Below are 24,934 nucleotides of genomic sequence, written 5' to 3'. Positions count from 1 at the left end.
CCTCTCTCCTTAAAGGCAGCAGCAGACAGGCTCTGCCATAGAGCGGTGGATGTTTACACGAGGTATCAAGATGGGGGCAAGTGGGGGGGGGAGAGAAATGTTCCTACCGAGGCAAGGAAATCAGCCAGGACTGTGGGGAACATTGAGTGATCACAGGAACTAGTACATTTCTGCACCTTTTTCTTTCCCCCCGTGGCGGTGGTTTTGGTCACATCGGGTGGTCTTGCAGCCTGGACGATTTAGGAGCAGTTTAGAGCTAGAATCAACAAGCGATTATTAGATTCTGTGCCAATACTTTGAAAATTATTGAGGTCGGCAGTTGGTGTAGGGTGGGAAGGTGGTATTGCTTTGCTTCTCAAAATATCCTTCAGGAACCAACGAGCGACTGCTGGTATCTGAAACCATTTTTGTATCTCTTTCAAGGTGGTCTTTCTCTTCAGCAATGGGATGGGTGGTTCGAAACCAGCGTGGCAAAGGTCCAGGCGCTCGGGAGCAAACTGAAATTACAGATAACCCCTCTTTAATTGCTGAAGCCATATTAGTGTCCTGGAGACTTGATTCCTGAAGAATTTCACGTCTAAGAATTTCATGCCATTGAAACCAGCGTTCAGCCGTCAAAGTCCAGCCGCCAACTCATTTGCAAACACAGGGAAGTGAGAAAAAAAATCATGTTGTGACCATAAGATGCTCCCAACAGTGAATCAGTCTGCTGTTCTAAAGATGAGTTTTTGCTAACATGTAAATTGGCCCTCACAATCACCATTGGCACTAAGAAAAAACTGACCCTGGCATCTAGACTGTTGAAAGCAGATTTAATTTTCTTTAATTTTATTTCATGTATTTTTACTATGCTCATTGACAAGAGAGGCTGTTGGAATTGTTTACAGAGATCGGAACCAGTTCTTGCCTTCTGGTCCGTATCTGGGTGCTATTTTGTGCGAGTGCTGACTATCCTCTTTCCTTTTTATTCCCCTTGGTTCTTAAACACAGCCACAGCATCCACTGACCGGGAGGTCGGCTCCCATCTCAAGTGGTAACCTTCCACCCTGAAATCTATGAAATTACTGCTTGGAAGAAAACTTGAAGGGGAAAGAGAAATAGGTCAACGAGAACAGGTCTCTAATGTTTGATTTCTGCCTGATTGTAAGAAAACCTGACATCCAAAATCAGGATTAGGCAACGTCTCGATTGGACCACTACCATGCCATTAAAAAGGCAAATATGTGAGTTCTTTGGGACTCTTAATCAGAGGTTAAGACCTTGGTGGTGCTACTGATTCAGGAGGCCTGAATCCGATCCTGTTTAGTCATGAGGCTCAGAGGCCAGTCATCAGCTCTCAATCATAACTATCTTGCAGTGTTGGTGTAAAAGTAAAGTACAGAGAAGGAGAGTCATGCACAAGACATGACACCCAGAGAAAAACTTGACATGAGGGCAGAAAGAGAAAAGCCCAAAAATTATTTCGAGCAGACGCTGAAGTCCCGGAATCTGTACTTCAAACTAAAGTTCCAAAATGAAAACTGTGAACTTGAAGAATCATTTTGCAGTTTAATGAGATCTGGGTTTACTTCAGCATACATAGAATCAATGGCTGTTGTTGGGGCCAGGTTAACTAACAACGGCCGTGGGACTTTGGGATTTTAATAAAAGCATATTATTTTGGAACCACCCATAAGAACTTGGTGCACAGCCTGAAGAAGATGAATTATCATTGAAAGCTAGCTCTTCCTTTTTGTTTATTTTATTTCTGTAATGGTCTAATCAAGCTATCACCTGTTCCTGCATTTGTATTGTTTTGGGGAACCACACGGCTTTTTCCTAATTTTTCAGAAGCATGTCACGTGTATTGTCTCGGATGTCCAAGAAGTGGCGCTTTTCCAAGAACAGTGCTTTTACTCAAAAGCTTAATTCTTGGAGCTATCACTGTGCCCAGTGGCCCATATGAATCACACTCTTACAATGTCATCCCATTAAAAACGTTCACATGTAACAGGGAAGACCAAGAAATTGTTATCTGGGAAACCAGTATCACAGTAGTGTGTGGAAGACACTCTTCCACATTGTCATCCGAGTGCACCCTGTACTGCCACTCAGGTGCAGGAAGAAGAAGCAGGAAATATCTGGTGACATGGCAAAGCATGAAATGCCATCAATAGATTAGGCAAGAGAGAAACAGTAGCTGTCCAGACAGTAGCTGTTCCATCAACAGAGGATGGAATGGGATGTATGGGATGAGTGAGCAGAGAACTCACCTTTTGCACAAGTAACACGTGCACACGTCTTTCCTTGCCATCTGGTTCTGAAGACCCCCACCCCACCCCAAAGCCTGGCATTCAAGAATTCCCTAAATGTACAGGGGTGGCTCTCCAGAACACCGAGGGCCGTTCCAGGGTAAAGATGGGGCTGTGAATTCACCTGGTCTCACTCTACCGAATTGCATGGTTGGGCTTGAGTCCAGTGAGTCTCAGGGCTTAGGGCCCCCAACCTGGCATTCATTGTGTGGCAGGAGAAGAGAGTATAAGCAAGAACAGAAGTAAACTTAGTTCTATTGGGATGCAAAAAAATGGCATTGAATACGCTAGGGAGTTTTCAGCTTCCTAGAGAAGCTATGAAGAAATAAATATAGTGAGTTTCCAGACTGTAACACTGTAAAGATGCTGTGAAGGCAATGGGTGGTGTCGTTTCCAGAGGAGTCCTTAAATGTTATTCCTCAGGGCTGCAAAGGGCTGTGTGCGTGTGTCAATATTTCCCAAAAATCTTTACTTCTCTCTCAGACTAAGGCTTGTCTCTGAGGAAGGCCGGCTCAAAGCCAAGCAATGCTTGATCCTGCTCTCTTGCAAATCCCACCTGTCCTCTGTCTTGCTCTCAAAACAGGACAGGCAGGCAGTAAGGCCACCGAGCCTCATGGCACCATCTCAAGTCCCAGGGATTTGCTATGCTTCTCCCTCCCTAGACATGGAAACAAACATCAGGCTGAGCAGCACTGAAGAAAATACGATGGATGGAATTTTTTTGTGCAAGGTAGCTCTAAAATGCAGGTACCCATTTCTGCCCATTCCTAACTGCTGCCAAAACTTATTGGAACTTGTTTGTACTACTCCCACTAGAAGGATGGATCCAAGTTCAGGTACTGCCCTCCTCTGTCCCCTCTCTTTGTTCCTGGCTTTTTGTTAGATCCACTGTGCCATTTGGAACAAGGCAGGGAGCAAAGCATGATCACTATGACTCCTAGGACTTCATGTTGCTCAAGCATTGACAGCAGCAGTGCAGACCTCCCCCTTTCCAACCATTGCCTGCTCTGCTTCTCTGCAAGGGTCTGCTCAATGATGTCACAATGGTTTATCCCTGGCTTCAGATTTTGGACCTGATTTCTCAGAGAGGAGGATGGTTCCAACCTAGCATTTCTTGTGAAGGGTGGTGGTGATGGCAACAAGCAGGAAATGGGGAGACAATAATGATGGGATGGCAAGTGTTGGGTTTTTTTTGGCCTGCCGTAAGAAGTGGTTGTGGAAGAGTTTGAACAACCACTAAGCTTCTCTCCCTACATCTCCAGATAAGCTTCAGCGTTCTCAACAGTCACAGCTTGACTTGCATGTAGTCTACAGTATTTACATGTAGTTATTTAAAATAGGAAGACTGTAACCATCCAGCCAAACTTCTAAGAGGAATGGGTGAGTCAGGACATTCACAGTGTAGCACTAAAAGCTACTATACTTTGATATGCTATAAAAGACATTCCATCGTTCTTCCCTACTTTGGTTACTAGAATGGCTTGGTCTACGCTGAACTGGAAGATTTAGAATAAAATGACAGAAGTGGTTAGATAGATGTATGAACCAGTACGACGAGACTCTTTATAGTTGCTAGTTTAATGCCAGTAAAATAAAATTATTTAAAGACAGTGTTTTGGTGTAGTTCATGTGTATGATGCTGTTCAGTAATTAATTCAGAGTCTTTCTGATAGCATCTTTCTATGCAAACCTGTAAATGACCCAGGTCTTGTGGCTTAGTGTAGCAAATCACACTAGAGTAGACCCATTTAATCAATGGGAATTTGATGAGTCATCTTGCCTATAAGTTCCATTGATTCGAATGAGTCCACTCTAACTGCAACTTACCGTACTTTAGTATAATAAACTGAAGTTAGGAGAGGCTCATTTGAAAGAATTGAACTTACAGAGGAATTGATCCACTAAATTCCAATTGATTTAATGATTTGATTTAATGGGCCTACTCTAGTGTAATTTCTTTACTAAACAACAAGATTTTGGCCATTCAGTGACCAAAATGCAACAGAGGTGGAAGCTAAGCAGTAGCAAGTAAAACCCAGCTAACGATGTGGAAATAAAGTTAAGATCTAAAAAACAGTGCCAAAAATAACATCAAAAGAAAACTTTAAAAAGCCATCAACCAAGCATGGCTCATGACCGCGAGTAGGGATGCTTTCTCCTGTAATATTGGGGTCAGTGTCCCTCACTGTCTTAGTCCAGGAGGTGTTATACTATTAACCAAAACCTCAGGTAAAGAAAACTTTTGTGCAATAAATGTACCAGTTCATACATCTAGCTAACCACTTTTAACTGTCATTTTGTTCTAAATAGATGAAGTGTTAGGTGGATTTCCCTTTGGCACGAAAAGGCTGCAGCCGCTGAGAAGTCTGTCTGGAGAAATAAAAAGAGAAAACAGGAATGGGCAGGAATGGACAAGATGCAGCCTGCGGACCACATACACACACCCCCAGGCGACCAAATATGGTCTCCTACTTCCCCAAAATTATAAATGTTGGGGGTGAAATTTGTTCGATTGAAAAGGGGATGAAAATATCTACTCATGCCATCAGGGGTGGGCTGAACAAAGGCTAAATAGTGTCAAAGGGAGGTCTGGTATGCCATTTGGAAAGATTGTCACCTCCAAATGGCATACAGAACTCAAATGACCCTATTGGGTTCACAACAGCTGTCAGTTTGCCAATATTGTGGAGTGGCTTAAGAAAATAGCCATTTCATGATATGGGCAAATAAATCACATTCACATCTCTGTGGATGGGCTGAAGAAGTGAACATATGTGCGTGTGTGTGTTTGTGTGTGTGTGTTGTGAACAAATTTTGTACTTTGACGAGCAGGCAAATTGACAGTACGCTGTGCTGCACTGTCCTGATATACATTTGCTTTCTGCTTGTCTTTGTGATGCAACACATATTCGCTGCCCTTGCACAAACTTTTTTTTTTGGAAAAAGAAATTCACTTTCTCAATCTCTCCATGGAGCTAAGGAAGTGATTAATTTGTCAATATAGTGAGGTGCCTAAGCCACTTCATGATATTGGCAAAGGCTTACTTTTGGTCTGTTTCCAGCTATCGTATAAGCTGGAAATGAACCAAAATGGAGCAATTCTATCCACAAATAATAACAATAATGATAAAAGAAAAAAATGTAATAAAAAAGAAGCCTCTGACAAAGGCCAGAAAAGTGTTCTAGACCTCTGAAAATAATCTTAGATCTTGGGAAATTTAATCTGGGAGAAGAGGGATCTTGGCTTTAAACTATTTAGGACTTTCAAACTTGAATTCTGCCTGGAAAAAATATATACTGTATGGGAATTCTGAATATCAGTGCAATTTCTTCATTGTGGATGAACCTTGTTAGTCAACTAGCCACCTTTCTTTCAAACAACCAAATTTTCCACAGGTGAAATGAATGCTCAGACAATGTTACATAGTACAGGATCAGCAACAGAAACTACTGTATCGTAATTCCAGATGGTGACAGAGAAAGCTAACTATGCATGCCATACTTTTGCCACATTCTACTACTTCCAAATAAGCCTGTTGAGCCATTTTGCAAATGGATTTTTAAAAGCATTCCAACTATCACTAAGCATATTGAAATAATTCCTTATTAGTTCACACCATTGTTAGCACAGTTATTATTTACATGTTTAAAAACTTAAGCTCATGGATTCGTTAAGCTAGTAAATGTTTTGTAAGATCTGATCCAAGCCAGAATCTTGTGACTCAGCACTAGTTTATTCCACTCTACAGTCCACCAGACAGAGGACAGATCTGCAAGAAATTTCTGTCCCAGTCCTTGATTAAGCATGTTAATGATGGGTAGCTGTGATCCAGGCAGGTTTGCCATGTTTGAGATATAAATTTTCAAAGGAATCCTGAAGACTACCACAGGACAAAGCAACCTAATTTTCAAATGACATGAACCGAGAAAAGCTTCTGCTGTGCACATCAATATTTTTTAGCAGTCAGGGAACTCTATCTTCTAATGATGGGTTATTTGTAACATCTTTTTGTATCTTCAATCAAGGTAGAATCAGATTGAAGCAACCTGAAAAGCTTATATATATATATATGAATCTAGGATGTCTTGCATCATAGTGTAATTAAAAAATTTTGGTTCTCAAAAAAAAATTGGAACCGATTTTATGCAGATGTTTATACATCTACATTTGTATATTTTTCTGTACTGTACATATTTTTGTGCACACTTTCACAAATGTATACATTTCCACTGCATATGCATTTACTGTGTTTTTACAGATATGGATGTTTTCGTGGACATTTTATACAAATTATTTATTTTACCAGAAGTAATAGTAATGTCAGTATTTGCAAACTTCACCACAAACTTCAGAAATGCATGGGCTTTAGACATAACAGTGTATTCCAGTATGCTTTATTTGAGAAGTGTGCATTTGGTAAATTTGCACAAAAATGTAAAGTGAATAAAGACACTTTGCTCTGAATTTGTCTGCAGTAAGAAATAATGGTCTTACTCCAGTTTGCATTTTGAGTAATTGTCCAGATTCACTCAATCTAGCAGCAACCAGTCTATCAGCAATCTAGCAGCAATCAATTATTTTTTTAAAAAATTGCATTGCATTTCTCAGCAGGATGTTCTGTTAGAGGTTGTGTGTTCATGGGTGTGGGTTATAAATCTCAAAGTTGGCTGTTTTCATGTTATGGCTTTTACACAAAGTGTTCGGTTGTGCACATTGAGTGCAAGGGGGAATCTAAAGGTTGAGAAGTGGGATAAAGAAAGGGTAAGAATAAGTGCTCTCCGTGCATCTGCAGCCATATGTAAAGCTACATAGGTTTCTAGGGAAAGCACACAAATGTTTTGCAAAAATCACGAAGTTCTATGAATTTCACATAGCCGATGGATATATGCATGTGTGCTTTTGAACAGGACAAGTCTTTCCGACTTAATGTTTGACAAACGTCTTGAAATTTGGCAACGTTCCAGTTTTAACCATAATATTTTTCCTCTTCCTCCCCTTCCTTCCCTTAATAAAACTATGATTGAAACAAAGATGTGTATTGCTTTATGAGTCTCTCTTCGTATGGTGTTTGAATTCAAAATGTCCTATTTCTCTCTTTTCTACTTTTTAAATTTTATTTTATGAAAGATCCTAGTTAAAAACTTAACATTTATTCATCTTGCTTGTGGAAAGGAAAATATAGATTAAAAAGAACTCTGCAAATGTTTTTTATTTTCCTCTTCTTTTCTTTCCATATGTCTGCTTTTAATTAGCAGCATGGAGTACAAAGGCTATATTTATAGTGCCACCATCTTTCAGGGGACAGTATGATGATCCGCCACATGTATTAATCTACCAAGTCCCGGGTCTTAGCAATGCTTCAGCACCGGGGGAGAGAGAGTCTCTCCCAATTACACCTTTGCAAATCTTATAATCCCTCAGAAATGTTCCCTGTTTGTTTTTATTATAAACTGCCTTCAGGCACGAAAGCAGTATTTACGAAACTGTTAAGTAAATAAATACACAAAATCTACGTGAGATACATGGTTATGCTGCATCATTCATGATGAACTGTTGGATAGCGCAGTGGCTTAGGTCTCTGGCTGCAGAGCCTAGGGTTGAGAATTCAATACCCCCCTGTACCTACTTGACAAGGGCTGGACTTGATGATTTATAGGATCCCTTCCAGCTCTGCAGTTCTAAGACTAAAACATGACTAGAACTAGTAGTAGTGCATCCAGCCCTGTTGCTTTGTGTATCATGTTGAATGGGGTCCTAAATGTTTGCTTTCAGCTCTGAACCTAACCCTTGACATTAAGAACTAGCATCTGGATAGTGCAACTGTCGATCTACAACCCTTGAGCTTGGATGAGCAGAACACTATGTCCAATCCAGCATGGCTGGTGGATTTTGGGAGTTGTAATCCAAAAAAGCTATTTTTCCATAATCTGTTTCACTCATTTTCAATGTCTGGCTGGAAGCGAATATATATATATATTAGAATATATATATATTCCAATATATATTGGAAATTTGAGTGAGTATTCTCTGCATTCCTGCTAGGTAGAGTAACAGACTTCTAGTAAGGAATCTCGGCTCTAATCTCCGCTGACCTATAAAACTCCCTGGGTGACTTCTAAGTCTGACCTACCACAGCGGATAGTTGTGATGACACAAAGGACAGCAATAGAGCCATGTAATCATTCTGAGTTTATTGGAGGAAAAGTGGGATATACTGTAAATGCAATAAATAAATAAGCAAACTACCGAATATTTGGTCCATCTAGCCTATTCTATTTTGACTGGCAGAGGCCATATAACTGGACGACAAGAGACTAAATTTGGGACCTCCCACATATGCAACTTATATGCTACATCGAGTTGCTCCCCATTGTAAAAACATAATCCTGTTGAAGATGGATTGCTCTAACTGCTGTGTTCTCTAAAAGTGAACTGAGGTCACAGTCATACTCGCGAACCACAGTTACATCAATTTTAAAGTTATTTAAAACAATTTATAAATTCCCAGGCACACGACACAAGGGTAAACTTGATTTATTTGAGCTGCAAAGTCAGTTTCTTTCAACTGGTTGGCAGTTTTTCTTAAATACCTCACTTCTAAATGGGTTTAATTCCATGCAGTTTTGTGGATTTGAATGCTACCGTCAGTTTAATTTGTGCCTATGTGGGCATGCCGTTTTGGCTGAGCAGTAAAAGATCAGTGGGTGCAAAGCTGGTGTAGACCATCCTCCATGTCCTGGTGTGTCTACTCTGTGCCCTCAGTTGGGTCTCTTCACTGGTTTCCACAACCAATCCGGGTCCTTCTGCAACTCAAAATTCTTTCTCCCCACCCTGGACGTTCTGATTATCTGCTGACAGTGCCCCGCTCCCCAATGCTGTTTCACTGACCGTTCCTCAGGCGATGTGACAGAAAAGAGGTGAAGAAAAGGAGAAACAAAAGAGGAAAACATGAAACAGCCCCGTGCCATTGTGTCCCTCTCTTTCGCTAAAACAAGCATTCAGAGGGGCTAACAACTGCCAAAGCAACTGAAATAAATTCATCAGCAACTTAAAAGAAATGACCCTCTGCTGGAGGATTATTTTACCTTGCTTTCCAACAACAACAAAAAAGTTACCAGTCAAAAAAAAATTGGTGCTTCCACATACCGTACATTATGGAGACATTGTAAAACATTAAAAAAACTCAACCTGAATCAACAGTTGTTCTTATTGGCAGTGTAACGGCATCCTTAGTTTACTAAAAGGGGTACAATCTCCAGAGGTCAGGAGCCTGCATGCGCTTGGAGGACCACAGCAGCTCCATATGTCAAACCAATTGGGGTCCCCAAAAGCCCAGATATAGATAAATGGACAGGAAAGTATGAATTCTGATCTGGGCTGCAGTCATTTTAGGAAAGGCTGGTAATGGCAGATGATGGGGGCCAGGCTTCATGGGCACTGTCCCTCCAGGAGCCTCCTTTGCCATGCCGTTTGCTACTTGAGTCTCCAGCGCTGAAGCTCGGCTGGGCCATGGCATCGGTTGGGCAGCAAAGAAACCAAGACTGGGGCGACAGTGGATCAACTGGGGGCTGTGTTCCTAAAGCCTTGGGCTCCCAACCCCTTCCATGGCGAATGGGCTGGATGGGAGGTGGCGGCTCCCTTTATGCTCCATCCCTGTTTGCACCTCTCTGGAGGTGCAGAGAGTGGGGTCCCAGTGCTTGATTGCTCCCCTTCATCTGACATAGTTGATGATGACAACCCTGACCTCTGCAGCCCCCACCCTCTTATTTCCACTGTCGTGCCTTCCTCTGGCTATCCCGTATCTGTCTGTGCCCTTCTTCCACCAGCAGCACTCCCTGCCCGCCAGGGGCTTGGGGCACTCGCTTTTTCCCAGGCTCCCCTGAACTTGTGTCAATCCCCCCCCCTCGCACTCTAATACACCTTTCCCCAAAAGGTGCAGCCATCCATCTCACAAATACACAAATATATCTGAGAACTGACCAAAATTATTACTGCTGTTTGCAACTTGGAATAAAATGCTTGAGGCTTGTCACATCAAGATGAAACAACCCAGAATTTACTCCTTTGGCTGGTATTAATGAAATCATTGTGCTGAGTTCCAATTATGATAAAGTATTATCACAATGATGTATAGTTATTTTTTTTATTTTGGACCTTATGCCTTTGTGTTGTGAGGTCAGTGTACTTTCACACATAAGCATTGATCATGTGAGAACGTGGCCTGCCAATCGAAGGTGGTGACGAGTATGAGATCTATGGCGCAAATGTTAAAAGTACAAGATCAGTCCAGAACATTCTCTCTCTCTCCTACACACACATCAGCATCATCATTACCATCCTACAGTTGATTTAATTAGTCCACTCTGACCTTAGACTACTATCTTGGCTTTATTACATTTTTTAATTTTTTCTTCTTGTTCTTTGGTTTACAAACTAAAAATTCCACGCAGCTTCAAAGCAGTGGGGACATAAAGGATTCACTATGTGGAAACTCAATAATAAAATTCAGTTCTTCAAAACAGATCCGTTTTATGAATGTGGGATATTGTCCTTCTGTACCCACAATTCAAAAAGCCAGGAAATGGCCCAAGATGGCTGCATAATAGCGTGCCCATGTTGCCAGCACGAAAAAGGAGGCCAAGCTTTACATAGCAAGGGGCAACCTAATTGTGGGCAACACCCATGGCAGCCGTCAAGATGGTCTACAGGATCCCTTCTTCTGCTCACTCCCATTCATACTTGTTGAAAAACAGTCCTTACAATGGCTTTGCATTTGGGTGAGAAGCGATGAATTGATGAAAAAAATGGCATCAGTTTCTGAGATTTTTCCTTGTATGGTGTCACTTTGTGAAAGGTAGTCGTGCTCAGGGAAGCCTGTTCAACACCTTGAACATTAGCCTGTGGAGTGTCTCAGGGTTCCATGATTCCTCATATTATTTCACATTTACATGAAAACCCAGTGTGCTGATGACACCTGACTGCATCTGCTTTTTAAGATCTTTCAGGAGCCTTTCTCTCATATTTTAAAGGCCCCACTATGTAGTCAACCAGCCCCCTCCTCCCAATTTCACCACAGAATCTACAAGGGGTGAAATATGTCATTTAAATGTGATTTTGCCTTCAGGCTTCATTTAATCCAGACTAAGCCCTTTTTAGAAATTTTAGAACTTCCTATTTCTGACCAATCAAGGCGCATGTGTTGCATTTAAATGGCAAATGGTTCTCCCAAGGTTTCTAGTAGAGGCGAAAAACTGAGAGGCTGTGGTGCAGCTCAACAAAAACTGGGGTTGGGTGGCAACCAAGTTCTTCCAGCCCCTCAGAGGGTCCCTGTTATAAAACACATTCAAAGAATCAAAAACTTTGTGTTCTTTGCTTTTCTATTGATAATCATGTGACTTGAAACATCTTTAGAAGTGTTGTGTGTCAAGAGTTTATGAACTTCTGTGCAGTAATCTGACAACTCTGATAGTGTGTGTATTGTTGTTGCTTAGTCAGTAAGTCGCGTCCGACTCTTCATGACCCCATGGACCAGAGCCCTCCTGTCTTCCACTGCCTCCCGGAGTTGGGTCAAATTCATGTTGGTCACTTCGATGACCATGTCCAACCATCTTGTCCTCTGTCGTCCCCTTCTCCTCTTGCCCTCACACTTTCCCAACATCAGGGTCTTTTCCAGGGAGTCTTCTCAAGAGATGGCCAAAGTATTGGAGCCTCAGCTTCAGGATCTGTCCTTCCAGTGAGCACTCAGGGTTGATTTCTTTCAAAATGGATAGGTTTGTCCTTCCTGCAGTCCAAGGGACTCTCAAGAGTCTCCTCCAGCACCACAATTCAAAAGCATCGACTCTTCAATGGTCAGCTTTCTTTACGGTCCAGCTCTCACTTCTATACATCGCTACTGGAAAAACCATAGCTTTGGCTATGCAGACCTTTGTCGACAAGGTGATGTCTCTCCTTTTTAAGATGCTGTCTAGATTTGTCATCGCTTTCCTACCAAGAAGCAGGCGTCTTTTAATTTTGGGGCTGCTGTCACCACCTGCAGTGATCATTGAGGCCAAGAAAGTAAAATCTGTCACTGCCTCCATATCTTCCCCTTCAATTTCCCAGGAGGTGATGGGACCAGTGGCCATGATCTTAGTTTTTTTTGATGTTGAGCTTCAGGCCGTTTTTTGCACTCTCCTCTTTCACCCTCATTAAGAGGTTCTTTAATTCCTCCTCACTTTCTGCCATCAGTGGTATCATCTGCATATCTGAGGTTGTTGATATTTCTTCCGGCAATCTTGATTCCGGTTTAGGATTTCTCCAGTCCTGCCTTTCGCATGATGTATAGTGCATATAAGTTAAATAAGCAGGGAGACAGTATACAGTCTTGTCATACTCCTTTCCTAATTTTGAACCAATCAGTTGTTCCACATCCAATTCTAACTGTTGCATCTATTCTGCCCACTACCCCATACCCCAAGTAAGTTATGTTTCTGAGTAAACGTCTAAGGTTAACTATGGTGGAGGGGGAATTCTGGAACTTTTAGGTCGAAGAAGCAATTTTCCCCAAGCTGTGCCTATAACACCCCATAATGGGAGACTCCCCTTCACCACACCACATCTTTCTTTAGGCCATGGCAGGGTTCAAAGTGACAGAAATCTGCTCTCCAGGGAGAGTGGAGACACATTCTGATTGGCCAGCATGCTATGCAAATTTCAGAATTTTCAGAAGTTATTTTTCTTCACAGGGGAAAATCCGTGTTCTTTTTTTTTTTAAATCAAACTCCAAAACTCTTCACCCAGACACCTCCAGGAGAACAGCAGACTTTCTGCCACATCTGTGCCAAATCTGTTGCTGATCCAAGATCCAGTTTCATCATTAGAATTTTTTTGTTTGGGATACTTCTATTTTTTTTTTAATTTGACACATGGAATGTTGAATACTGCTAATGCACAATATATTGGTTGGTGCCCAGCCGTGCAACAATAATAGTCTAAAAATATTAATATATCTGCAGCACTGGGTTTAAGAATGAATGACTCTCAGAGCTTAGATGTAATTTGGAAATAATTGTTGAGGCCTTGGAACTGTTACTGGATCTGTAATTACTGATGTATTAAAAAGTTATTTTCCAAACTGATGACTCTGTCCATTTTGCCCGTTTCCACATTTGATTTTTTTAAGGAACCCTTCAAGTTGTTTCCATCTTATTTCTGAAGAAATGTTCAAAATGTGTTATCTTTTACAGAGAGAGAGATAGAGAGAATAATCAAACCAAATTCTTATCCACATGCCTCAACCAAACTCAAAAGATAAAGTTATCTATTGAATTGGAGAAGGTCTTTCTAACATTCAGCTGAAGGAAGTCTATGAAAAAAGGTTGCAAGTCTAGTAAAGTCTAAAAGTATAAATGAACATTTATTTTGTGCTGTCAAGTCAGAACCAACTTTTTAAATATAAGAAAACATGTGCGCACATACAGCACTCAAATTGTCATCCACCACTAGCATTGATAGTTGGGAATGGTGTGAACACAATGACACAATCCTTATTCCCATGAGGTGGGGAAATGGATGACACCAAATGCCAAACAGCTTCAAAATGGTGGAACAGGAAGAAAATTCATTGATTAATCAAGCCAAATAATCCATTGAACAATGCAACCTAAATTTAACATTGCAACCCTGTCCACCAGGATTTTATGAATCACTGCAATAAAAAAGGTGCATATATAAATTGCAGTAATATTGGTATATCAGGCAAAAACAGAAGAAAAATAAAAAATAAAGAAGATAAAAATGTGTAGCACCTTAAAGACTAACTACTATATTTTAAAGGGAGCTTTTGTGGACATGACCACTTCCTTAGATGTAAGAGTTATGTTGGAATGTTGGCTTTACTGCAGGGAGCTAAAATTCATCCAGGTACAATTTTCAAGGATGACAAAAATGTCTCTGTTTGACCACAGACCTCAATGAAATGACAACGACAAAATTTCTGATCTTGCCCAGGAAGCATCTGAACACCTATTCTCTAAGCCCAACTTAAATACACAACTTCATACAGTATTTAAGATTATAAGACAATTGTATTCAAATAGTATATTGAAAGCTGTATAATACAGGTACTATCTTAAGCACTTCTGAATGCAACTATAAATCAAGATGAGTTATGCATATTAATGAGAAATCATCTTAGATCAGTTATGATATTATTAAATTCAGTTAGCACTATCCAGCAAGTGAGAAAATACCAAGTGACATATTTTCATTGTAAATCGCAATTATTTATATGAGTATTTCTTATTAACAATACATTTTTTTAAAAAAAACTTTTGGCAAGTTTCCAAGTTTAGCATTCCACATAATTATGGGAGTACAAGATAATGAAGCACACTTTAAGGCCCTCATTAGCTGAGACAATGATTCCATATCTAAAAGCCGTAGGCTCTTAAGAAGAAAGAACTGTCTGGTTATTCTAATTAACATAAATCTGATTAACACGAGCATGCCTCCAGCCCCATTTAGCAAATTTGCCTTTTGTTCTGTAATTGGTTAACTGGGAGACAACAAAGTTTTGTTTACATCTCTGTTGTCTCAGGCACATAGCACTGAAATATTTTGGTTGCCCAAAGGGATAATTTGGTTAATAGGGGAAAGTCTGGCTTAATATGTGATCTATTATGCTTTATGGAGCTTTGACTAAGATGAAAAAATTAACATACTCTTTGTTAAAGACTAGGTTAAGGACAGAAGACTATGTACAACTACTAGTATAGAGAAATCAAAATGTTTGAAACATTTTTTTAGACAAGGACAAATTAGTAATCCTTTTCCTTTAGTGTAATACATAGGAGAGTGTTTGCTCTGTATTATGTATTTATCAGCTAACTAAATGTACTGTATATCCTGTCTTTTCTCCAGTGAGATCAAAGCAGCCTTCTTGACTGTCCTCCTCCTCCTCACTTTGATCCTCACAACAATTTTGTTATGTAGTCACAGAAAGAGAAAGACGGAGAGGGAAAGAGACTGGCCCAAGATCACTCATTGAGTTCCATAGCTCATTGGGGAATTAGACCAGGATCTCCTAAATCCCAGTCCAACAATCTACCCATGACACACCAACAGGTCTTAGTCGTATTTCAGCTATACGTCCCGTCTGTGCAGCATTATAAACATATCTATCTTGTTACCTGTAAAAAAACAGTTTCTATCGGTAGTTTACTCTGATAAGAAAATATGAACAGGAAACCCATCAAAAGAAAACCTCCAAACTTAGTCCCTGCTCAGCCATTCTAAATCTATACTATATTTCACTGCTGAGTGTCCAAAGAGTGGATCCATAAAATTATCCATTTAACATATTGGGACTAATAATGTATCTATATTACCCAGTGATAACAACAGTTTGATTCCAATTTAACAGTAATCTTAAGGAATCTTGCGATCTGTAATTTGATGAGGGACTTAGAATTATTATTTTTGCTATATTTCAAGGGAATGCACTAGAACCTCTTCAAGAGAGAATTCAAAGTACAGCACCAAACTACAAGTCCAAAGACTCTGTAGGATATGGCCACTGCGATCAAAATGCTTATCAAGCAGCTATGACTGGGTATTTACCCGTTCTAACATTGTGTGATTTGGATCTGGTGAGAAGTCAGACAGAAATTCCCAACCCAGTCTGTAGTCTATTGGCTCAGACCTTTAGCAGTTCTAATTTTGAATCAGCTCAGAATAGCTTGGGGCTGACTGTTTTTGGAAATAACAGACAACAAACACATGCAGGCTAATTGACTTGAGTTTCCGTGCTGATTAAATCAAGACGCGTTATTGAAAAAATCCAAAATGTGACAAACTTTTTTTGTATAGACATTTCACTTTTTTTGCACACAGTGTTAAGGGTTCCACATTCTAGAACTTAGATTCTCCATTTCAAAGTGACACTCAAACTGCCCCCAAAGGGAGATCTGCCAGGGTTTTAAATCTGTGCCAAAATTCTACACGCAAACCTTACAAATCCAGCTGGAGTTTGAAGATTTTCAGATAAAAATCCGAAAGTGGAAGGGTGACTTTCAATGAATACAAATTTAAACATTCCATTTTTAAAAATGTTCTGCATCATAAATATATTCTCATTCAGCATTTGTGAAATTAAATATCCTGTTTTGATGTACATCAGCTCTATTAATGTTAGCAATCAAGCAAGCAAGCAAACAAGCAAAAATTCGTTTGGATCTCCCAAAATGTGCCCAAAGCATCTGTGTGTTCTTCTTTGAAAAGATGCAGAAGAAATTTGAACACATAGTGAAGAAGAAAATAACTTGTATACTTTTTGCAAATACCTGAAAAAAAACTGAGAGGCTTACAGAAAATGGAATGCTGTTCTGCAGAAAAGCTGTCTCTGATTGTTATTTACTTATTTATTCGTCTCCTATATAGGCTGCTTTTCCCCCAATAAGAAAACTCAATGCAGCTCACAGTGTTAAAAAAAAAATAGAATTAAAAACAAATTATACATTAAAAAAATTAAACTGCAATAGTAATTGAAGTGCATTGGATGATCAAAAACATTAAAATCTTTAAGAACAAGCTTAAACAAAAAACAGCACTGGGATTCAGGATTGTTAAAAGCCTGCCTGGAGAGGTGGGTCTTTAGCTGTCAGATGGAGGGGGGGGCAACCTAACCTCTGGAGAGAGAGCATCCCATAACCTTAGGAGCTGCCACGGAGGAGGCTCTGTTGTTGTTTCTAAAATGGTCCTTAAAAACGTAGATATTTCAACCCACTTTTAATTAAACTTGACTCTACATTTTTAACTGTTCTTTTAAAAGGCTGCAAGGCAATTTTTTGCATTAAAAAGAAATATTTGTACTGTTATAGTTAACAACATTTATATTTCAACTGCCTTATGCTTTGGAGGCTTTGCCTTTATTTATTTATTTATTTATTTATTTATTTATTTATTTATTTATTTATTTATTTATTTATTTATTTATTTATTTATTTATTTATTTATTTATTTATTTATTTATTTATTTATTTATTTATTTAATATCCCGCCTATGTGGTCAACTAAGGACCACTCTAGGCAGCTAACAGACAAAGAATAATAAAAATATACATATACAAAGCAACAAAATAATAAAAACTTAAGAAGGATAGAAAATCAGTAGAAAGGAAAGGAAAAGAACATCGGGAGTTGTCTGATGGGAAGGCCTGCCGAAACATCCATGTCTTCAATTGATTTTTGAAGATACCCAGCGAGGGAGCCCCGCGAATCTCAGGAGGGAGATTGTTCCAGAGGCGAGGAGCCACCGCCGAGAAGGCCCAATTTCTTGTCTTCTCCTTCCGGGCCTCCCTCGGCGTTAGGCTCCTCAGCCTCACCTCCTGGCTCGCACGAGTGACACGGGTAGATCTTGGAAATTTTTGGATAAATATTTTATTTAAATATGTGATAAGGCAAATGGTTGAAGAGGAGATGAAATTGGGGACACCTCAGAGGTGGAACACTTTCCCAGTCTTGTATCTGGTGAAGATCTTTTCGCCCATTTTCTTTCCTTATCATTTTAAGATCATCAGTGTACTCAGTTCTGCCATTTTAATTTTTATAATTAAACCTATCAACCTGAATTTAGATAAATTTGTTCCAAATACTGTATTATTTTTAAGATTCTCTATTTTATTTCTTTAACTTAATGGGCTTCAAGATTATATTGCTCTGTTCTCTAAAGCAGCGATCCCCAATCTTGGGCCTCCAGATGTTCTTGGGCTACAACTCCCAGAAGCCTTCACCATCACCTCTTCTGGCCAGGATTTCTGGGAGTTGAAGTCCAAGAACATCTGGAGGCCCAAGGTTGGAGACCACTGCTCTAAAGTACTTGTCCATTGGGCAGTAAATAAATGGTGTAAATAAATCCAAACTCAGAAATGTTTCTAAACTATAACTCCCATGGCTGCTTGGATGCCATAGTCCAAAATGTATGATTTTTTGAACTATGAAACAAATACACCCAAAGGCAAGAAAATAAATAAATAAGAAAATGGGCATTCAAATGATTATCTCATTAATAAATACCTCCCTTATAAGAAAAAGCAGCAGAGGCTTTGGGGATTAAAAGAAGGAAGAGGAGATTGTGGGACAGAAATTGCAAATTTTGAAGCATTGCAAAGAATGCATTGACAGATATTACACCAGTTGCCCTCATTATATTTCAACCTGAGGCTATTCAAGAAAGATGGTTTGCAAAAACTAGAAACAAAGGGGGGGAAATTTTAACGCAAAATGTATCACTGGTTTTATTGCATTCATTACCATAAAATAAAGTGATGATGGTTAGACAGCTTAGATTGTGGATTATACACATTCCTGGTTTATCATGTTTCATCCTTCAGTAACATATGAGATCTGCAACAAAATGTCACAGCGTGGAGTGCTCTTGCTCAGAGTTCCTGAAAGTTACACATCTCACTCAGGACTTGGAGCTTACTGACTCTTCAAAGGATTCCTGGGAGGGATGTGCACCGAATTTGACTAAAGCACAAACTGCTGACTGAATCGGCCTGATTCAGAACAAACTGCATGAGCTCCGGATCAGAGAGGAATCCTAGATTTGGTTCCAGGGTGAAGTGAAGCAGATTTGCAAATCAAACTCAACAGGGCATAAATTGCTTTGGCCTACCAGGTTGGCTGGCCTGTTTGTTTGTTTTAAGAAAGCATTTTTTTTCCTAGCCTGCAAACACCTGAAGCTGTTTGAAATTTAGGCAGTTGACTCCTCTCCTTAAGGAGATTTTTCATTTTTCCAGATTTCATGTATCTCCGTGCAAAAACAAAAGCAATTTTCAAATTCAAGTCAATACAACGCTTTACAAATCAATTTGGGTCCAGGCCATAAGTTGAACCTGATGGGATACAAATTACTCTGGACTGAATTCGAATCCAATCCAAAATCCCACATCAACCTCCAAACTTCTCTCTCTCTCTCTCTCTCTCAAACACACACATGCACACACACGTACACATACTTTCCATTTTTTTCCTCCTGGCTAAAGATCTGTGAACTGATGTGGTTACTAATCAGGCCTGGCATTAATACAGGCACAAACAGCAGTTGCAACAAAATGCTGCCGTGCGGGTGGTCCCGTTCAGGTTTCTACCCACTAACCCACCCACCCAGTTTTGCCTGTTTTCCTATAGTGCTCTATTTTCTGTCCACATTTCCAACAGCCAGTCAGCATTCCATACCCAATGAACAAGTTCAGTCTGAGCTGCTCTGGTGAGGTCCTTGCCTTCATGTTTTTCTCCCAGTTTTTCCCTACCCCTGGATGGCTCATGTCGCCTTTCCTCTTGTGCATCCTACTGTGTTTTCACTGCATGCGATCTGACACTGAGTAAGCAGTTCAGTATTGAGATGTAATGGCAATAACTCTACAGTGTTCCAGAGTCCCCATGAGGACCGGATGCTGAAGAGAGAGACAGGTGGTAGTTGTTTCTTCCACATCCTTGTGCTGGGTAATTAACAGAAGCTTTTCTGAAGCATCTAGCTTTTCGCCTGTTGTTGGACTGCTAGATCCAACGGATTCCTATCTGTCAGATATTGTCTCCCCCAAAAACTACATTTAAAAAACCCTACTGCTTTCAGTTCCTCCAAAGGAAACTACAGCCCACAAATGCAGAAATACATTGTCCTTCTACATATTTAGTCAGACTGCAAACCAACAACTAGCTAAGAAATGGGGTGAGATTTGGGGCAAATCTACTTCTCAGACAGCCATCTCAGTTTGAACACTAAGCCTCTTCCCTTTAAGATTGTAATTTCAGCAGTTCCTATTCTATTCAAATCAATTGTTCTAATATTTGCTTTAAGTGTGCTTCTTTGGGAGTTTTGGTTTGTTGAGTTTTCTTTTTAAGTTACCCAAAGTCCAAAAAAAAAAAAAAGAGCAATACTTCTTGAATGTCTGCTTGTCATCTTAAAAATATTTAGCTTTTACTTCTTCTTACAAAGCATCCTGATGAAACCACATCCAAATTCAGCAAGAGACAGAATTACATAAAAGAAACAGCCATCAAAAGCCTGCCATAAACAAAGTGGCAGGACAAAAATCGGCAATGTTCGCCAGAAGAAACAAATACCCGTTGCACCAAAGATAACATAACGAAAGCTCAAATCTCACCTTCATAGTGAAGGTATTTCTCATGGTGCCACAACAGAGAAGGCCTTGTTGTCATGAAACATACGTTAGCTCAATGCCTGAATTGGCCAAACCAATTCTTGACACATAAACCATATTCTTTCCCTGGTCCACACCAGGCACATGTCTGTACATGACCTCATCATCAACTTCCCACAGCAGCTTTTGCAATTGGACCTCCACACATGTAAATATAGAAAAGGATAGCAGCCTGTGCATTTAATGCTGAAAAAAAACAACACCTGTGGATACTACATGTGGAACTTTGCTCTTTACAGAGGTACTTGTCTTCATTTAGATACAGAAACGAAAGACAGTTCAGGCACAATAATCCAAATCTAATTGTCAGCCTCAACAAGAGAAGACCCACTAAATCAACAGAACATTGAAGAAGCATTTTTTTAAAAAAAATATTAATTTACTAAAACAAAACAAATAAAACCACAATATCAGAAAAATCTAGACGGTAATTGCACTACACAAAACAATCCATTCCCAGCAAAGAGATCAAGTCCAAAGCATTTAAAATGCAGCTTCCCCAAAATAAAGTTGATTAATTGGGGAGTGAAGCTGGGTGCTGCCTGTACTCCCATATTGGATAAATGGAAGCCGAACCTCTGTGAATTTCCCTTTTTGATTTACACCTCTTGATATCTTTAATTTTTTTGTTAGTTTGTAAAAAAAAAATAGCTAATTGCCAAATCCTTTTAAGTCAAAAGGTGATACCAAGATCACCTAATATTTTCTGTTTATGGTCTACTCTAGTTGGGACTAACAATCAGACATAAGGCAATGTTCTTTCTCTTTCAGAGACAAACCAAGATACGTATTTTGCTGTCTGGCACATTGAGTAAGAAGGAGCCCTCCTCCATTCAATATAGACAGGTCAATTGGACTAGCAGTTGAATCATAGAATCTTCCATCACCCCTGATAGCAGCTAGGCTGTGTCACCCACAGCTCTGACCTCCAAGTGAGGAGAATGGTGTGGAGGACCTCCCCTGCTGACCTCCATGGTCTGCCACCTGAGATACTTGCCTCACTCTGCCTAATGGCAGAGCCAGCCCTGTTCCCTTTGCAGAAGAGAGAAAACAATGGAAAGGATCAGTACCAGATTAAGAATAAATTAAAAGGGAACTTGATTGCAAACAATGCCGCATTTGCTTTGGAAGGTCACCTTTGGAAGCCACAATGATGACAAGTGCCTTTGATGATTTTTCAAAGGGGGTGAGGGCTTATTTATAAAGGAGGAGGAGGAGGAAAAGAAGAAATCTATCAGTGGCTTTTACCCATGATAGCAACAAACAGAAGATGCAGAACATCACATTCCAGACGCTGGGGACAAAGTGGGGGGAAAAATGATAACACAATGAATGGATGTCCTGCCTCTATCTGGCTACTAAGTGAAGTGAATTGCAGAACTAATTGGATTAATTGATCTAACATGGCAGAACTGTTATCACCCAGTATAAAGGATTCACAAGGTGAATTACACATTTGTTCACTTTTACAAACCTGTGGGTGGCTACATATGTCTGTTCTTTACAGCAGTGGATTGATTTGAACTCTTAAGAAAGGTTTGTGGTATGATTTGGGAATGAGGGGTCTCCCCCTCCCCTAAAAAAATACAACTGGTGCAATCAGGGCATTATACTTGTATAAAGGACCTCTGTGAAATGTAGCAGTGAGATGCAAACGTTACACATGGATTTGGAAAAACTGCCGTCCTCTGCTACTTGGTTATGACGAGACAAGATCCTTGCTAATTCCCAAGAAGAGATGGTTTAAACTGTGTTGAGGGTTGGATTCCCATGTGCATGCTCCCCTTTGTGGAAACCCCCCAAAACACAAAAATGCTTCATCAGAATAAGCTCAAATAGTCCAGGTTTAGGTTGAGTAAAGTCAGATGCTCCCATCATATCTAATACAATGGATGGGTTCAGGGGGAGAAATGTTAATATTAAAAACTATTGTAGGACTGAGAACTGGACAATTAACCTGGATAGGGGCACATCAACCTAAGATTTTTTTTTTCAATTTCAGCATTCTATTTTTCATTGGGACTTGTGCAGGAGAACATCCCTAGGAATTTTATCACTAGATAACATGGTTGGTTGGTTGGTTGCTCAGTCATTACAATTCTGTGTGTGTGCCTTACAGAAAGTAGTCTTTTGAAGGCAGGAAAGGCAAAGTTTTATAAACCTTTGAATTGCTTCTACACCTGGCAAGACGATGCACAATACTTGTGTAGGCATCCTATGCAAAATACAAAGCCTGAAAAATCTGCTGCAGATAAATACAAAGTCTGTCAGACAACCCATCTGGTCACGCCATCAAACCATGGTGGGTAATTGGAAAATACATAAACAGGAGCTCAGTAAAACAGAGAATTGCCATTTTGCCAGAGTCATAGATTTCAGCCAGTGTTATGACATTCCAGACAACTGTGCAACAATGTGAACACATTGCCTTTGATGTGAAGACACTCAGACATTCACATATTCCCAGCAATAATTCAAGAAAAGAGCAATCCAGAAGAGACAGAGCAGTTGCCGTTCCTTCCTGATACGGATTTCCCTCAAGCATCATCCACATCCAAGAGGAAAAATTCTTTCCTTAACTACCCGGTTTGCAAGGAGCTAGCATCCAACTGAAGCTGTGCCAAAAGGATTATTAAAAGAGGCGATAAGTTGAAACCTCCTTTGAGTAGCAAACGGCGGACGCTTCCTGCCCCAAAGGAGAGGAGGAGAGATCTATGTACTCACCACGCAAGAAGGTTGAAGAATAGGTTGTGAAGGAATCAAATATACTGTTGGAGGCCATGACCCAAATCTAAGATTGTCTTCCAGCCAGGCTTTGTGGTTTGCTTGGATTGTCCTACACTTTCTCAGGAAACAGAATAAAAGAAAACAAAACCCCATCAAAGGAAGATTCAAGTGAAAGAAAGAAAGAAAGAAAGAAAGAAAGAAAGAAAGAAAGAAAGAAAGAAAGAAAGAAAGAAAGAAAGAAAGAAAGAAAGAAAGAAAGAAAGAAAGAAAGGAGGGGAAAAAAGAAGAAAAATCCCCAGTGAAGTTTTCTGCCTGTTTATAACCAAGGATCTGATTCCACAGGACCACAGGAATGCTCAGCCACGAGTTTCTCAATAGAAGCATATGCGTGCCGGATCGTCATTAGGATGAAAGGGGAGGGGAAAGCAAACTAGGTTTTGAGAGAGAGATAGATGCCCCCCAATCCAACCCACCCCAAAAGTAAGAATGTCTTGGAAGGAAGAAGAGCAAAATGAATGAATGAATGAAGGGAACTCACCCCTATGCAGCCCCAAAACACAGTTGGTGTGGCAAAACAGGAGGAGGAGGTAAACCTCCCTGTCAAAGCTCAGGTACTCTTCTAAATTGTAGATTACAGTTTGCTTGTGGTTCTGTGGGTTGCCTAAGAGGCCTGAAAAGAGTGTTAAACTCAACCCTACTTTCTGAGACTCAAATGACTTTAGATAATAATTCGTCGACTGGAAGAAGAGAGTCATCTGATCTGTGATGTCACCACGGGGCCTGCAGTATCTTTGTGGGTTCTTCGTTTTGCTCACTGTCTCTCTTAAAACATGGACAAAGTAACGGTTGGGTGGAATTTTTTTGGGGGGGGGCCTTCGTAGGAAGCCTTGTTGAGTCATTTGCCGCTTAGAACAACTGATACAGAGAAGGAAAGTCAAAGACCTCAGCTGTTCTGGAGAGGCTTCCTTTTCTGTGCGAATTGAAGCTGTTGCCCCTGCAAGCAGGAAGAACACGGCGGCAGATTTTCGATTGAAGTAGTAGCCCATTTCACATTCGGTGGTTATTGCTTTCTTAACTGCTTTTTTCTCTCTCCCACATTTACCACTTCTCTGCATCTTTCTTTTTTTTCCAAACCTTCCTTTTTTTCATGGCTCTCTAACTCCCCCAGTGCTACGAGGGGACTATTCTTGCTGCCAAGACTAGTTCCATATGTGTTGATGGGTGGTTTCTTCTTCAGAGGGATTTTCTCCGAATTAGTATTAAGCAAAAAAAATGTGAAGCACATGCAGCAGGATAAACATTGTTGGCTGGAGAGCAGGAACGGTGGTCGGTGGTCGCTTGGAAGTCTTAAGAGGCACAAAGCAGAGAGTTGCAAACGTTACGGATGGCTGTGGCTCGGTGGCAGAAGTTCCCAGGGGTTTCAGTCCTCAGTCTCTGCAATGAAAAAAAGATGTAAGGAATCAACTGCTGCTGGAAAACACCTCTGTCCAGTGCCCTGCAGAACTGCCGCCGGCCGTAAGAGATTGGAGCTCATTTACAAATATCTTCTATTTTCCAGTTCGCTTTGTGTCGCCTAGAACCAGTGCTTGGAAAATGTACTTTTGGACTATGACTCCTAGAACCCTCCACCCAGCACCACCACTGGAGACTATTGTCCAAAAGAATAAATATTTCCAAGTTCTATTGTACATTGGAGGAGGAGGACGTCA

At 40.3% G+C, this 24,934-nt stretch overlaps 1 protein-coding gene across 2 annotated transcripts in view; it reads right to left on the bottom strand.

The window, feature by feature from the left end:
• Positions 1 to 24,627, bottom strand: part of RUNX3 (RUNX family transcription factor 3) — a 151,932-nt gene extending 127,305 nt beyond the window's left edge. The window contains exons 1-2 of one of the 2 annotated variants that reach the window (XM_020803262.3): positions 23,764 to 24,627; positions 23,223 to 23,339 (exon numbers count right to left, since the gene is read on the bottom strand). In XM_020803262.3, the coding sequence (XP_020658921.3) occupies positions 23,223 to 23,280 (58 nt within the window). In that variant the 5' untranslated portion in view covers positions 23,281 to 23,339; positions 23,764 to 24,627. The remainder of the gene's footprint in view (positions 1 to 23,222; positions 23,340 to 23,763) is intronic. The other variant, XM_072979493.2, reaches the window with a different exon arrangement.
• Positions 24,628 to 24,934: the final 307 nt, after the last annotated feature.

This window comes from Pogona vitticeps, chromosome 9, assembly GCF_051106095.1.
Source record: "Pogona vitticeps strain Pit_001003342236 chromosome 9, PviZW2.1, whole genome shotgun sequence".
NCBI classification, from domain to species: domain Eukaryota; kingdom Metazoa; phylum Chordata; class Lepidosauria; order Squamata; family Agamidae; genus Pogona; species Pogona vitticeps.
The sequence above is the reverse complement of the archived record's forward strand: the minus strand, read 5'-3'. Positions and strand labels throughout refer to the sequence as shown.